This window comes from Nicotiana attenuata, unplaced genomic scaffold (assembly GCF_001879085.1).
Source record: "Nicotiana attenuata strain UT unplaced genomic scaffold, NIATTr2, whole genome shotgun sequence".
NCBI classification, from domain to species: Eukaryota; Viridiplantae; Streptophyta; class Magnoliopsida; order Solanales; family Solanaceae; genus Nicotiana; species Nicotiana attenuata.
The window spans coordinates 57,298-74,600 of record NW_017672094.1 but is presented as its reverse complement, the minus strand read 5'-3'; the positions used below and the strand labels follow the sequence as shown (position 1 = coordinate 74,600).

Sequence of the window (17,303 nt, the reverse complement as noted above, 5' to 3'; positions counted from 1 at the left end):
AGAGTAAAGCTGCTTCTTTCAGCTTCTCATAAATAATTATTTTCCCCCCTAACAGCTTAGCCAAACACCTGAAGTCTCTAAAATAAGCTTCTTTTTTTCTGTCAAAAGCTTGGCAACACTTCAACTTCGGAAAAAAACACCTTTTTTGAAAGAAAAAAAGTGTTGTTAGGATTGGAGAAGCTTGGCCAAACAGGCTATTAGAAGCAGTTTTTAAAAGCTTGGCCAAACACTAATTGCTGTTCAAAAGTGCTTTTTAAATAAATTAGACAAACACAAACTGTTTTCAAAAAAGTGCTTTTAGGATTGGAGAAGCTTGGCCAAACAGGATAGTAGAAGCAGTTTTTAAAAGCTTGACCAAACACTAATTGCTGTCAGAAGTACTTTTCAAATAAATTAGCTAAACCCAAACTACTTCTTACCAACAATACTTTTGGAAAAAACACTTTTGAGAAAAAACACTCTCAAAATAAGCTGATTTTTGCAGCTTGACCAGATAGGCTATAAGTCACACAGTTCATAGCTTCTGCATCTAATAAAATTTCTAATTGTTATATTATTGTGTCTATTACAATAAACCACTTAAATTTCTACAAAACTTTTCGATTTTGTTTTACTCTTTCACTAAGATATTTCCAAGGGAAAATGGCAAATAGTCCACATTTTAGATAAAATATTTGTATACCTTTATATGAATCATTAAGAATTTCTTATAGATCATAGGCTATCCAGCAGGTGACAGTTTTTCAATTTATATGGTTTATGTTGTCTTTGATTGAATCATAGCAAATTGAAATTATCTCGATTCATTGTTAAACCTCTTGAAGCTTATGAAGTACTCGACAAATTGAAGATGTTGTTCTTAAAGTGCTCAAGTGCAAGGATAATTAGACCTCTTAACTCACTTATTTGGAGTGCAAAGGCTTATTTGTTAAGTGTTGTCTTCCGGGCCAAAGCCTATCCAAGCCTCTTATCCTGAAATATTTGAAATTATGTTTAGGGATAAGTTATATACATGAATATTTGGTTTTGAATTTTAAGGTTGAGGAACTCTTTAGTAGTTTTAGTGGATATGGAAAAAAATAACAATGTAGAAACAAAAACATACCATCTTTAACACTGATTCCTAAAAACAACCATGCAGATAATGTAGGAGATTACAGGCCAATTGCTTGTTGTAATACTGTATACAAGATCATCTCGAAGGTGCTATGTGACAGGCTAAAAGGTGTGCTACCAACTATAATATCGGAAAATCAGAGTGCTTTTGTGGAAGGCAGAAGCATAGTGCAAAACATTCTGATATGTCATGACCTGGTAAAGCTGTATAACAGGAAGAAATCAACAAGAAGCTGCCTGATAAAGATAGATCTTAAGAAGGCATATGATACTGTGGAGTGGGGGTTTGTGGAAGAAATGCTCTATGCTTTGAACTTCCCTGTAAAGTTCATCAAATGGACAATGGAGTGCATGACAACTACTCAGTACTCAATTGCTCTGAATGGTGGGTTGTATGGATGTATTGAGGGGAAAAGGGGCCTAAGACAAGGTGATCCTATTTCACCACTCATCTTTGTAATATGCATGGAGTACTTCACTAGAATTATGCAATGGGTAGCTACACAGGAGGGGTTTGCATTCCACACAGTGTAAAGGGTTAAAGCTAAACCACCTTTGCTTTGCAAATGATGTATTGATGTTCCGTAAAGGAGAGTATCAAAGTATTATGCTAATGTTGAGGGGATTACAAACTTTCTCTAATACTTATGGTTTAAGTACAAATGCTGGAAAATAAAATGTATACAGTGCAAACATGAATAGGCAGTGCTTGGAGAACATATGTGAAATAACAGGTTACAAAAAAGGGACTATGTCATTCAGGTACCTAGGAGTTCCTATAGTTGCAAGGAAACTGAAGGCAAGTGATTGTGAAATGTTGGTGGAGAAGCTAAGTACAAGAATACACTCATGGGGCTCAAAGAATCTGTCGTATGCAGGGAGAGTGCAATTGATCAATTATGTATTGATCAATATTCATTCATATTGGGCAACAATTTTCATACTCCCCAAGAAGGTCCTCAAAGACATTACAGCCATTTGCTGGAATTACTTGTAGGCTGGAAATAGTATATCAAATAAGGTATCACTTGTGGCTTGGGACCTTGTGTGTAGGACAAAAAATGAAGGAGGGTTGGGTATAAGGGAATGTATAAAATGGAATGAAGCTGCAGTGACAAAATATGTGTGGAATATAGCAAACAAAGAAGACAACTTGTGGGTGAAATGGATCAACCACATCTATCTGAAGGGAGAAGATTGGTGGCAGCATAGGCCATTAAAAGACAACTGCTGGTACTGGAGAAAAATTTGTGACATCCGTGACATATATGTAACTAGATACATAGGAAATGGCTGGCAATCGAGGACAGGGAAGTACACAATCAAGAGTGGCTATAATTGGAGAAGAGGAAGGCTAGATCAATGGCCTTGGTGCAGAGGAGTGTGGAATAAAATGAATGTCCCTAAACACTGCTTCATTAGTTGGCTTGTGATGAGGAAGAAACTGCTGACAAAAGATAGAACACTGAAAATGAAAATAACCAAAGATAGTGATTGCATGCTATGCGTAGGAAACACAGAATCCATTGAACATTTGTTCTTTGAATGCACATACTCAAGAATGTGCTTGGCTGAAGTGTTAAAATGGCTTGGGATGAATATACAGAACATGGAAGTGACGGGGATATGGAGAAGGATGACTAGAATTGCAAAAGGGAAAATTGAAAGATCATTTACGAAGGCAGTTCTGGCAGTAGTCATATATCATATATGGAAAGCCAGGAATGAAGCTATATGGAGGAAAAGAGTGCCTCGACCCCAAGTAGTGTTAGAACAGATTCAACATGCATGCAAATACAGATGCTTGGAGATAATACAGAAGAAGAAGAGCAAGGGAAATATGAGCTCGTTTGAAAAGTTATATAGATAGGAACAGAAACATTTTGTATAGGGAAATGATAGATTGATATATAGTGAAGGTATGGAATATTAGAAGGATAGGAGAAGGGAAATTGTATATGTGTGTTTTTGGGATGATTAAATAAAGATTTTATTTTCTACCAAAAAAAAAACATACCATCTTCTTCAGATGATAAGGAAGCTCTCAATCATTTTTACATTTGTTTGAATATTCCAAATATTCATCTGACTTTCTTCTTTCCTATTTGAAGGTAATATAGCACTAATCATACAACAAATGTAGCGTATCATATTTACTTTGGGCTAATACTTTTATTAACAATACCAAGGATCTCTTACGCATAACTATTGTATCTTAGCGTTAGTAAGGCATTTCATTACCTAAATTTTGGTATTTAGTTGTATCTGCTATTGAATCTTAAGTATGACCTTGCACTTCCTTAAGTTTAGTTATCTTCCTACTTTATGCGTGCAACCAAGTTTCAGGTATCACACACACCGAACTTCCTGGAATGCTTATGCTCAGCTTTAGTATATGGATTTGTGTTAACTAATTTATTTTTAAATTTATTTCAGGCATTATTAGGTATCATCCATGGCTCCCTTTAGTGTCACATATATAATGAAACACCTAAACCATCATATAAGTTGTATAGGGTGTTGTTCAAAGTTAGTGGCGAGGCTCGTGAAGGAGATCACACATAAAGCATTGACCTCAATGCAAGAAGAGGAACTGCAGGTAGATGAATGTCATTTTAGAAAATTTATCTACATGCCCACTGTTTCCTAGATCACACATAAAGCATTGACTCCAATGCAAGAAGAGGAATTGAAGGTAGATGAATATCATTTTAGAAAATTTATCTACATGCCCATCGTATTCTTCCCGAGATTAAACTTCGCTTATTCTTATTCATATATAGTTCAGACATAGTTGGTATTCTGTTTCTAAGAAGATAGCTTCTGGAAGACATGCAGCCTCATAGCTTAAGGAAAGAGCTCAGAATGAATCTAGCTGGTCTTGAGGTATTATGTTATTCTATTTTCGAGTGCACAAGTTAGTGACTTCTATTATGAACATAGAAATATGTATTGCATCAAGTAAACTCTAAAGAGAGGAATTATTAATTGATGAATTGCTAATATAAGTTGTAGGAGATTTACATCTTAAGATGTAGATTTTCAAAAACTATTTAGTAAAACTCTGCATGGTTGCGCTTCTAGTGACTATTGGTTAAAAGAAGTTAGACTATTCTATCTACTTGATATTAGTGAAAAGTGACTCACTTGACCTTATAATCAGTTCTTCTATTTTATTTTAGGTGCATTCTCATACTGCTTTATTTATAATTTGAAGATGCTGCTTATGGATATTGTACTATCAAAATTCAATACGTAATTTTAAGCATTACATACATGGTTAAGAATTAGAGAATAATTCTTTGGACGACTCAAATAGCTAGCAAAACGCATGTTTTGTTACATCACAATAAGGCTTTACGACTAATTTGTTTATCGATAAATCTCAGTTGCACCACTATCTCTAAGAGGTAAGAATGGTATTTCTTCGGAGTAGAGAAAGATTTTCTTTGGATTTATTGTTGAGTGTCCCTTATCTAAAATTGGGGGCATTTTGTGATATTTTGCATTCAAGAATATTTAGATGATTTTGCACTTTTCTACTTAAAGTGATCCATAGTAATTACATGCTGAATTATTTTTTCTTCATTAGGTATTTTCATTTTGTCTACACAACTGTTTTTTAGGGACTCGGATGTCATTAGCTTCTCCCATAGTCGGGGAAATGACGCATTGATTTATTCAGCAAGTGCTTAATTTGGTTGAAAAGAGGAAAATAAAGTTATTTGTTGGACTGAAGTTTCATGCCAAATAGCCAAGGTTGGTATCATGGATGCTGATACCAGAAGTGATACAATTGCCATTGCTTGAATTCCAATTCAAGAGGAATGATGCAGCCAGTTTGGAAAAAACGATTTGTTCTTGGAGTTTATAAACCTAGCTAAGCATTTATTTTCCTTTTCTTTTATGTGATAGATTAAAGTTATTCACAGAGATGCAATGCTCTAAATTGTCTAAAGTTTGCGAGTAATTTGTGAATATGCCTAAGCCTTCCATTATGTTGGGCTCATTTCTAACAAAACTTTCCAACTTTTGCTTTGATAGAAAAAAGAATTTAGGAGATGAAATCCCGATTACATTACTGCATGCCAAAATTTTATTTGAAAGAGCAAGCAGCAATATTTTCCATTTATAATTAACACCAAGGGAGGTGAATGCAAACATATTATGGTAGGTTCTACTATAAGTATGAAAATGTTTAGATTCTGCAGTGTTGCCTAAATATAAATTCTGCAACTCTACAGGCATTTCATGAGAAGTCAATTTTATTGATCCGCTACCACAACAGAATTTTGGGGTTCATATTGGAACCTTTTTGCTCCACAAAATTTACAATTCGGAACTTCTTTTAAATGTACGTAATTTTTTAGCAACAAGTCATCATTCTGTAATTCGACTTCTAAATTTGTTTTACCTGTACATGATAAATTATGACAATGTTATAGAAAGAGACAGTTATATTTTTGGCAGATAGATACATACCCTCTATGTGCAGTAGCTGCTGGAGTTGAAGAAATTCCTTCATTACATGTACCTGAAGTTGATCCTGGCATTGCAGTGTTTAATTTTTACGCATGTATAACTAATCAGTAAAGTAATTTGTATAGTGGGAACATTTATAGTACTATTTTTGGACGCTTACCTACTTCAAAGATGGACAAGCAATCAATCATATTGTTCCCTTTATCGATAATAACTGGCATATTAATAGCTTTAGAAGCATGACCTAACAATTGAAAGAAACTAAAAAGTCACTTTAATGATTGTGGATCGATGTATTCATCACTATATACTTATATATGGAGTCCAAAACTTAAATGATGCTTTTTTTGTACAAAAAGCACTTTTCTAATGTTTTAAAAAAAAATTATATTAATAGGTAATTCGCAGTATAATACTGCGAATTATCAAAAAAAATAATTTTTTTATGCAATTCGCAGTATTATACTGAGAATTGCTTGAGATGGGCCTAGCTCGTTTTTGAAATAGAGTTTCGTAGTATTATACTGCGAATTGCATTAATTCTCAGTATGATACTACGAATTAGACTGATTTTTGGCCCCACCAATAATAATTAACTGACATAACAATAATTCAAATACATAAAACGCAGTATAATACTGCATTACTTTGAAAATTCTACACCCCAAGCTCGGAGTTGCCTTATTTATAGGCGTTTCAATTTTATAAAAATTCATTCAATACTTAAACTTCAAACATACGTTCATTATTCTCTCTTCTCCTTATCAATCATTTTTTTACAATGTCTGAAGTGCCGAAAATAAGGGTTTCACTGTATTGGGGGGGTGAGGTTGTGGTGGAGAATAACTCTGTGAGGTATAGCTCACCTCCACAGTGTCATGTTAAATTGCCGCTTAATATGGAGTACGATACATTGGTATAATACTACATTTTGCGGAGTTGTCTTATCGTTCTGAAAAAGCTGAAAATCATGTTTCGTGTCAGAGAATTTTAATATGTAATTCGCAGTATAATACTACGCTTTGCGGAGTTGTCTTATCGTTCTGAAAAAGCTGAAAACCATGTGAAAACCATGTTTCGTGTTAGAGAAATTTAATATGTAATTCGCTGTATGATACTACGATCAATCTGAAATCTTGCCTATAAATAACGAGCAAATTTGAGTTATTTTCTGCGCTTAACAACAACCTATAATCGAGATTTTCCATAAAACCAAACTTCTCTTTAAGAAATGTCTCAACGACCCCTTCGTTGCCCAAAGTGCGACTGTGGAATCAAAAGCATGATGTACAATGAATGGGAAGAAGCTGGACGCCGCTACTGGGCGTGTATGAACAAGTTTATAGGCAACCCGACGTACCTATATGCAATTTTAAGGTATGGGTTGATGAACCATGTGACCAGGAATACTACAAAGACTAGGTGTATCATCTTCAAGATGTGTGTAATGGGCAGTGGGACAGAGAGCGCCGATCGAAGCAAGAAATTGAAGATTGAAGGCGAAGATCAAGGAGGTGGAAGAAGAGAAAAAGAAATTAGAAAGAAAGCTCGAGAGGATTAATCAGAGAATACTAGGCGGTCGCAACTAAGCGATGACATTTACGTGTTGATTGTTGTAGTGTATCTTCATGTTTCCTTTGTCAAGTGCTTTCATTAGTTGTACTGTTTGTTTTTGTGTTAGGTTTGTAAGGTTTGTGTTTGAGTTGTACTATTTAAGTAAAATTGCTGTTCAAACGCAATTAAAATAAAATAGTTGTTAAAAGATAGTTGTTACTATTATTTACGTAAAGCACTATTTACACAAAGTTAATACATAAGTAAATCAGTGAGTGCCGCAGCCTGTGTGCTTCAGTGCTGCTGCTAGCCTAAGTCGCATCCCCTGTCGCCCGGGCACACTATCTGGATTATTATCATCAAGCCGCCTCTTTATGTGAGGATGTGCAGCAGCAGCAACCCTACAACTGGCAGGATCGGAAGAATAGGCCGTCGGGCGGTCAGCAACCTACAAAACAAGAAGTAATCTTAGCATGTGAAAATGTATTATTATCTTAACCTACAGAATGTACTATTATTTTAAGTAAGAAAAATTTTCTCACCATGGTCTCGTCGACCTCCTGGGTAATGTATCCATGGTGTGCTCATCACCGCATGTAGTGTCCTCAAAGATGGGCTGGGACGAAGACTGCATAAGAAAGTAACAATTAATTAATGGCAGCTATTTAAGGAAAAGAAACAAATTGAAATATTAAAGTAATACAAACATACCGCCGCCAGTGGTAGATCCGCATGAACTGCCGGGGACGATGGATAACTCAACCTACGCCCGCCATCCACGTCCCGGGCCGGCCGATCCTCAGCTGCGGTAGATGGGCATGCGAAGTACTGATCTACATCCCCGTCGAATGTACCCATGATCGACAATGCTCCTGACGGGTGTGACCTGCGATGCTGGCAAAGATAGCTGAAGGCTATACGAAGGCATGCTGTGGAAGGCTCATCTGGATGAGGCATATAACCCTGTTGATCATCTCCAAAGCCCCCAACTCCGAAGTCCTCGTCATGTCCCTCAGCAGGTGGGTCGACAGGTACCTCAACGCCCCCTTGCTGACCACCTCCTCGTCGTGCCTACGACCCCGTAGGGCACCCCTGCCTCGTGGGGCACCCCTTCCTGGTGCCCTACCCCTGGCTCGTGGGACTGGCCTACCTCGTTGGTAGGCCTCTGGAGCCACATACTGAGGCTCATGGTCTAACCTCTCGGCATCTCTCGCCTGCAAAAGTGTCAGACGAGCCATCTGAGCCACCTGCCGGCCATACTCAACCACCTCAGGGTGGGCACGCTGTTGCATCTCCTGTCCCAACTAGTTGATGCGATGATGCCCAATAGCCATGAAACATTTAAAATAGTAATTAAATATGCTATATCACAATTATAAGATATTAACAAGCCACAAAAACATACCAGTGCCTCGTGCCTCCCGGCGTACGGTCTGTAGCGCTCGCCAAGTACATGAACGGGGTTCCCGATCATCATTCGGGTCTGACGGTGGTACCACTCAGCATACAGATGAATAGAGGCCTCCTGGAAAACTATAGGTGGTAGCGGAATGCGCCCAGCTCGGTCCTCCCAATAAGCTATCTGCTGCTGTAGCCATCCAATATACTGCCGTCCATGCTGGCACGGTCGTCCCGCTGATAGTGTGTATCCTCCCATCCAGGCTCCCTCGGTATAGGCTGAGGAAGGCCAAACTGTCAAAGCACACGCTCCGTGGCATGATACTCAACGTGATCCCAGAAGATCATCGGACGGAGGTGCTCCAAATCAGCCGGTCGACTGAGCAACAAGCGGGTAGCTGACCAAGCAACTCGATGCTGTATGGCGTCCAGATGAACTACCAAATAATAACATAAAAATGAGTACGCAAAACACAACTCAATTTAAAACAACCAAGTGTAGGTACATATTTACCTGTCCGTCCACCAACATATCTAACACATTCCTGAGAAGGGGGAGATTATGATGAGCATCGTCCTCGGTAGTTCCCACACCGGAGAATCCACCTAATAGCTAGAGGGAGAACGGATAATCCTCACTGGGCGGAAGTGGTGGTAGAAGTGGCTGCAACGGCATGATCGCTGCCAGGCCAAAGCTAAGATAAAATGTAATGTAAATTTATGAGTCATTTCACGATATAGAATTTGGAGTAAAGAACAAAGTATTCGGAAATTTATTGCACCTGTAAGAGGGGCAGAAAACCACTATATCAACCGCTGGACCTATGCTCGCCCGACACATGCTCCTATACAGATACGCCAGAACAGTAGCACCCCAGCTGTACTGGGGTAGCTCATCCAGCTGCTCAAGACAATGGAGAAAGCGCATACTAACTCTACTCCCGAAGTGTCCGGGAACAAGACACACCCGAAAAGCAGGAGCAACGCCAACCGAGTGTACCTCTGAATCCAAAGATGCTCCGTCTGTCGTGGGTAATATCTGGGTGCAATCTGCATCTGATCTCTAATGAATGACAAAGCAACGCACTGCCACCCCAGTCACCCTGAGGTCTAGAACCAGTCAACTGCCCCATCATATCCGCCAACTGTGCACGTGTCATCCCTCTCCAGTGGTGGGGCAGTGCGAAGGCGCGTCCCTCTACACGCAGTCCGTATAAAACCTGGACATCCTGCAGCGTGATGGTGGCTCTCCAGTGGGCAAGTGAAATGTATGCGTCTCCGGTCGCCACGCTCTACCAAGGTCGTGATGAGCGACCAATCAAGCTGCATCCGTCCAAGCTCAAAAATGGTATATAATCCCGTAGTCTGGAGGCTCTCTACTACGCGCTCATGGAAAGGATGCCCCGCAATAAACTCCACAAATCATCAGGCCTCCTGGGGCGGAGAGCCTGCATCGATAGCTGTCCCTCCCAAACATAGGAGGACCTATGGTCGCCCTGCAGCACTAGTAGCTGATCCTCGGCAGGTCCAGGATGCGCAGGCGGAGGAAGGCCATGTCGTCTACTATAATTTAAACAAAATTAATTGTTTGTGTTAGTGTAATAAATTAAATAATTAAGTATGATTAATATTGGAGAGAATAGTTATGTATGGGTTCCAGGCTTGATTTTCGAGGCCCGGTAGCACCGAGTTATCCTTAATTATTATGCGTCTCAATTTCAACAGTTTTAGAATTTTGTTAACTTAATAAATTAAATTACAAATTTTGAATTGGAGATAATAGTTATGTATGGGTTCCAGGCTTGATTTTTTAGGCCCGGTAGCACCGAATAATCCTTAATTATTATGCGTCTCAATTTTAACATTTTTAAAATTTTGTTAACTTAATAAATTAAATGATTAATTATGTTTAATATTGGAGATAATAATTATGTATAGGTTCCATGCTTGATTTTTGAGGCCCGGCAGCACCGACTTATCCTTAATTATTATGCGTCTCAATTTCAACATTTTTAGAATTTTGTTAACTTAATAAATTAAATAATTAATTATGTTTAATATTGGAGATAATAATTATGTATGGGTTCCAGGCTTGAAATTTTTAGGCCCGGTAGCACCGACTTATCCTTAATTATTATGCGTCTCAATTTCAACATTTTTAGAATTTTGTTAACTTAATAAATTAAATTATACATTTTTTAATTGGAGATAATAGTTATGTATGGGTCCAGGCTTGATTTTTGCGGCCCGGTAGCACCGAGTTATCCTTAATTATTATGTGTCTCAATTTCAACATTTTTAAAATTTTGTTAGCTACTGAGACTCTACGCTAAAAGGCTATACATTTTACTACGCTAAAAGGTTCTATATATTACTTCGCTAAAAGACACTATATTTTACTACACTACAAGGCTCTACAAAATGAACATAACATTAACAATACAAATAAACAAAATAAATAATATTATTTAACAATACAAATTATTTATCAAATTTTAATACAAATTACATAAGAATACAAATTATTTATCAAATTTTAAGCATTTTTGGTCACAAACATAACATAAATTCGGGTATATAAATCAAATATAACACAAACAATCCGGTAGCATTTTTGGTCACAAACATAACATAAATTCGGGTATCAAATAAATCAATCCGGGTATATAAAAGATACAAAATTAAACACAAACATAACATAAATTCACATGGAAACATACTAAACAATACTAATATGCATGACTATACGAGTTTCGGCATAAACTAAATTGAAATACCTCGATGTAAGTTTTTTGAATATTATTGAAATCGAATTTTTGCACCCGAAACACGGAATCCAAAGCTTCTTTTGTGTGTGAGACCTACACTCCTTGCTCTTTATGGGACGGGTGGGGCCGAAATATTTTTTTTTTAAAATGACGTGGGGGTGGGGGACCAGAAACACTTCGATTTGTTTTTTAATGGAGGTTTGGACTTCTGTCTCGAAAGAAGAAGAAGAGCCTTATTTAATTAAGGCAATTCGCAGTATAGTACTGCGAATTACCAATTCGCAGTATTATACTGCGAATTGATTTAACGGCAAAATTTCCGTTAACCTAATTCGCAGTACAGTACTGCAAAGTAGCCATTTTTGTAACTTTTTTTTTTTAAACATTAAAAACGTACTTTGGTGTCTAAAAAGTCATTAATTAAGTTTCGGACTCCTTATATATGCGCATACAACATTGTTTGTATATCTAATGTCTCTGAGAAGTTAGAGAACAATATACTTTTCTACCTTCTTCTGAATCTAACGGACGATCACCAACTGTAAGAGCACTCTGTCTTTGAGATTGAGTACCAGTTTCCATTAAGGACAGTGTATTACTTGAATGAGGATTAAGTCGCCGCTTTTTTGATTCAGCTCTCTTAGCTTGCAGTTTCAGCAAAACTGATTGTTTCCTTTCAGGTGACATTTGTGCATATCTAGTGCGACGTCGTAGATTTCTATCACATCGTTGTTGTTCTTTGGCCTCTTCAGCTCGACGCGATGCAGCATCTTCGTTTGTGGACATTTCTGTTCCAAGCAGTTAATTATTTTGTAAGAATAATATTCTACCTAAAATATTCACTAAATGTTTAAGCACTTGTTCGATAACTCTATCTCTCCTTCTAGCGGAAACATGTTTTTCCCTTAAGAAAAATCAAAAAAAGAAAACACTTGCTAATTGAGAGAGAGAGAGGCAGAGAGTGAGAGAAAGAGAGAGAGCCAAGAAGTTGCTAATGAGAATAACAGAGGAAACCAAAAAAGAACAATGACTAAACTAACCAACTAAAGTGGCAATATGGTTAATCACCAAAAAATCTAGTAAAGTAAACAAACATACAGTGGAGAAACTTAATACTATGTTGTTTTCTTAGGCAGATAGCATAAAAGTATCAAGTAAACATGTACCTTTCCATCTTTCTCTAATTCTCCCTAATCCCTATTTTAAGAGAAAATTCAGTCTCTTCCATTATTTTTGGTTGTAGAGTTCGGAGTAGAAGGACACAAGCCAAGTAGTTTCGATAGATTAAGATTTATTGGTGGAAACACTTTCAGTGAACAGGACCAAGCATTTTGCTAATATAATTAGACTGCCAAAATAATTCTGAGTCCTATTTGTATCATCTCCCAGTTGTTAGCTTCTCAAACCTTTTCTGTAACATTACCTTTTCTTAATAAATTTTAAAAAGTTTCGTTCTTTTATCATGGGACACTAAGCATCGGAATTCAAAAAGTTCATTTTTTTTGTCTCAGGTAAATAAGTTCATATCACACTTAACATTATAGGAACATATATCGTCTCGAGGACAGAAAACATATGGGGGAGGGGAAAAGCGAGTGCTAATAAAGAAAAAAGAAACCAAGGAGCTTTTGATTTGTCCTTACGTTTTCATCCATATTTATTGATTTCTTTCTGAATAATCTGCAATGAGCAAAACTTTTATAATATATTTCTGTCCTATCCGACGAAAATAAGTCATTGAATTAAGAGAGTACTGCTAATTAAATTCTTCACTAAATCTCAGTGTGATACCTAGTCAGGTTATTTAAGCGAGTTGATGCATGAAGAACATAAGGAATATCAACAACTGGTGATCTTGGCCTATTCTATTTTGTGTTTTTGCAAATTAATAACATTTAAGGAAAAGGCTGAGAAGACTGGAATATATCTATAAAGAAACTTCCTCCAAAAATTAGTTCAAGATTATGTACCTTTATTTCCTTTTTAACTTTTCCATAAGAGCCACCTAATTTCTGAAAACTTCCCGAATAAACCTCTCTTTTTTTCTAGAATTTGATCAACAGGGAAGCACCATTTCTCTCAAAGAACTGCAAGCTGCAGCCGATCGAACTGCAAAGACCAGTTGCTATAAGCCTCTCAAAGATATATTCTAAGTCAAATCAGGTAAACACAGTAAGAAAACCCCCTTGATTCCTTCTCCACGACTCTATATGGTTTTGGATGTACTGTCTTTTTTATTAGAGGCAAATTCAGGTAATCAATAGCATTCCAACCTCTGAAACCAACCTTATCAAAAAGAAGAAAAAATAATTCCTACCTCGAAACCATGAAACTAAAGTTTTTAAAAGCTAAGCTTTTAATTTGAGGGTTAAAAAAGCTACTGATTATTTCTTTTATATCTAAGCCTTTCAACTACTTAGGACCTCATTTGTACTATTAGTTGATAAATGGAAATTTGCAGCTTGAATGTTGTTGTAGAACAAATTTTCTTCTTTTGAATAGTTTAAATAAGTAGATTCTGCTTCTATATCTCTAGACCACTTACATAGTGTGAAGTAAGAAAATTTTACAGCAGAGAACTAGGAAGAAAAAAAAAGGGTTAAGCTACCTGTTAAAAGACTGAAAATTAATAGAGGAACCATATTAATTATAGTTTTATAAAACCAATCAATGCCTTCCATTTTCGCTTATATTTATTAACTTAATTCTGAATGAGACGTCCTCAATTATTGGATTGTGCAAGTAGAAATGAGCATGCAACCTTTTATTTGTGATTCTAAATTTATTTCATGTCGGAGTTGTTCATTTACCATTCTTTTTTCCTAGCAACAAGTTGGACTAATGGTGTCAAGAAAGCATATTACACTCGTGCAGCTTCCGTTTTCTTCTCAAATCATGACTTCAATCTACTAGATAAATAGATTTAAGAATAGAGAATAGCTGTTGAAAAAGGTGTTCGTATCATATCATATCATTGAAGAACTAAGCTCTTGGGTAGTTTTATTTTGTTGTAAACTGGTCACAATCGGAACCATTTAGTCAGAGAAATTCTCAAGTGAGTCGGAGATTAATGATTTCATTATATCAATAAAGCATAAACTTCTAAAAGAATATGCTTAGAGCAATAGAATGAAAGCAATAGGGCAATTTTCATGATAAAGATGACTCATCATAATCAAGTAAAAAAAAATTTGAGAACTCCATAGGTTTCTGAGAATTGAGTAATATAGAACATTTAAATTTCGCTTTTTCAGAAAAGAGAATGAATATGAATAATTTTGTCATGGTGCTCTACATATGGATCGTGCTACAATTTGTAATATTGTTTTGTCTCGATTCTTATTAATAGAAAGCTTGCACTCTATCCGTTTTAAGTATCTATTTTAACAGTATGGTAAAGATAATTAATTTTGTCGTTTTTCTGTTCTCTTCAGTTGACTCATGATGGTTGTCTGACTCAATCAAATTTTCAGAAAAAGATATTCAAATGTGCAACAGGCATTAAAAGCTGGTCCCTCACCTTCACTTGACATCTAGCACTTGGTACATCACCCCAACTTTTTCTTTCTTCATTTCTCTCTTATCCTTTCCTATTGGTGAAGCAGCAGAAGTGGGAATATAAAGTCAATCTAGTGACATGTAGGTGAACTTCAATAGGACAATCACAATCACATTTCTCGCTAAATATAATTTTGAGGAAACTTCACATAAACAGACCATGAAAATTAGTAATGACAACAAATTAGCTTACCCTATCTAATTTAAGTACCAATTATTGTTTCAAAAAGGTCATCTCTACTTATTTCAAAGAGTATCTACTTCAAACTTGATATGACTTTTCTCAATACAATTCCGATTCCTCAGTAAACATCTTGTGATGCAAATCAAGATTCTTTCATTTTGTCCAAAGTACGTTTAATGAAATAAAGAACTATAATGATAAGGAAAGGCAGAAGTAATAAAGAGATTATTCTTATTGAATCTTTCCCCTCGATGTGTCCACGCAAGAATACAGTACAATCCTTCAAGCATATATTTGAATTGATAACTTGAAAGATACTACATATAGTCTGGTGCTCACCGTATCCTAGATCACACATAAAGCATTGACCCCAATGCAAGAAGAGAATTGAAGGTAGATGAATATCATTTTAGAAAATTTATCTACATGCCCACCGTATCTCTAATAACCCAATATTTTTGATATACTTATTATTTGTGAGATTGAGATTAATTAAATAACTAATGAGCCTAATATTACACATTTAGTTGGGTAATAAAAATAATTAGAATAATAAATAATGAAAAAAAAAAATATGCTAGGCCACATTATTTTGTACTGGCCCACGTACAAAGATTTAAGTTAGAGGGTAAGGTCATCAACTAATACATACACATAACGGATTAGTCGGCGGCACACATATTTTGGAAGAAAAGGTTACAATTTGTGTAATAACCTAGGAGTGAACTTTTTTAAGCGAGTAACTATAGAATATATTTTTGGAATATTACTTACATACATGATACATATAAATTATGACTTTAGTAATTTTCTGGATTGGTTTTTAAGTGATTTTGGTTAATTTCCAAAAAAAAAAAAAAATCACGTGGCAGATGCTTTTTTAGGAGGAGAAATAGGTGTACTAGGTTATGGTCTTTAAACGGAGAAACATCAAATTAAGAGTGGCCAGAGAAGCTACACCGTCAATAAAATTGCAGATTTTTTCTCAAAATTTGTTGTCTTTGAACTTCAGTAAGTAATGCTTTGTTCCTGTGAAGGCCTCTTTTTATGTGAGATTTTTATTCAAACTTGAATGTTTCGATCAATTGATTTTTCATACTCGCTTCATATTATTCAGAATAATTGGGAATAATTATTTCTTTATTAATTATGCAGCACATCATTTTTTTTTATAAAATAAATAAATAAAATGTTAATTGGCATTAGGTATAGTAATTGGTATCGTTCAAGAATAAAATTTTATTAATTATATAATTAACCTTTTTGAATTTTACTGTATTGAACAAGAAGCAAGATCAGTTAATCCGATCTACGGAGGGGCTAACACTAATATTTGAGAATTAATTGTCACGTAATTTATCTATATCTATCTATCTATATCTATTTATATTATTATAAAGCACGAATACAATGTTGGTAGACCAAAATAGACCTAAGCATTAATTGACTTTTAATTACATGCTGGATAAAACTGTAATTTTAAAACTTGGCTTAAAATTAAATTTCATGGAATTCTAATCACAGCCAAATTCCTAAATTTATGATATTACGTACTACCTATTCTTTTCTTTTTGGTCTTCAAATTAAGATATGATGATATTGCAGAAGAGAAAAACGCTCGTGCGGTAGTACTCTCTCTATATCGTTCGCATCTTATCCTATTTACACTTTCACTTCCCTTTCTTGAATCTGTTATCACTGTAAAATTAATTTCAAACCGTAACTTTTTACAATCAGCACATTCTTTATACAACTTTGATTGTGTACTGTTCAGTCTATTGTGAAGACACTATGTATTCTAGGTGAGGCATGGTTGGAGATTCCTCGTGGTCATGTAGTAAGATTTTATCAGAATTGTTTCTGCCATGATTTCTTCTCTTGGTTGTAGAATTGATATTGTTTTCCTTCATCTTTGTCGTGCGAAAATATTTATATGATTTATTTTCTCAATTCTAAACCTCAAAATATTTTAACGATCGGAATTTGTTAAGTGCCTCATATAGCATACATAAAAAAAATAGGGATATCTGGATTAAAATTTGCACAAAAATATGTTGAAAATCTAAAGGGATATTACAACTGAATAATTAGTAATTGGATCGAAAGATGCTTAAGATCTACTTTAATGAAATAAAACCGACAGCTGATACCCATTAACTGACTAAATACAGTTATATATCATATCATTCGCTGACAATTATAGCAATCTCTATCAGACACTTCACTTATGGTTTGATTATAAT

The 17,303-nt window shown here is 35.7% G+C and overlaps 1 protein-coding gene across 1 annotated transcript; it reads left to right on the top strand.

Moving 5' to 3' along the window:
* Positions 1-1,810: 1,810 nt before the first annotated feature.
* On the top strand, positions 1,811-2,986 carry LOC109211770. Its single transcript, XM_019375341.1, has 2 exons — positions 1,811-1,999; positions 2,114-2,986. Exons 1-2 carry the CDS (start codon positions 1,811-1,813, stop codon positions 2,984-2,986), a joined length of 1,062 nt encoding a protein of 353 aa, XP_019230886.1.
* Positions 2,987-17,303: the final 14,317 nt, after the last annotated feature.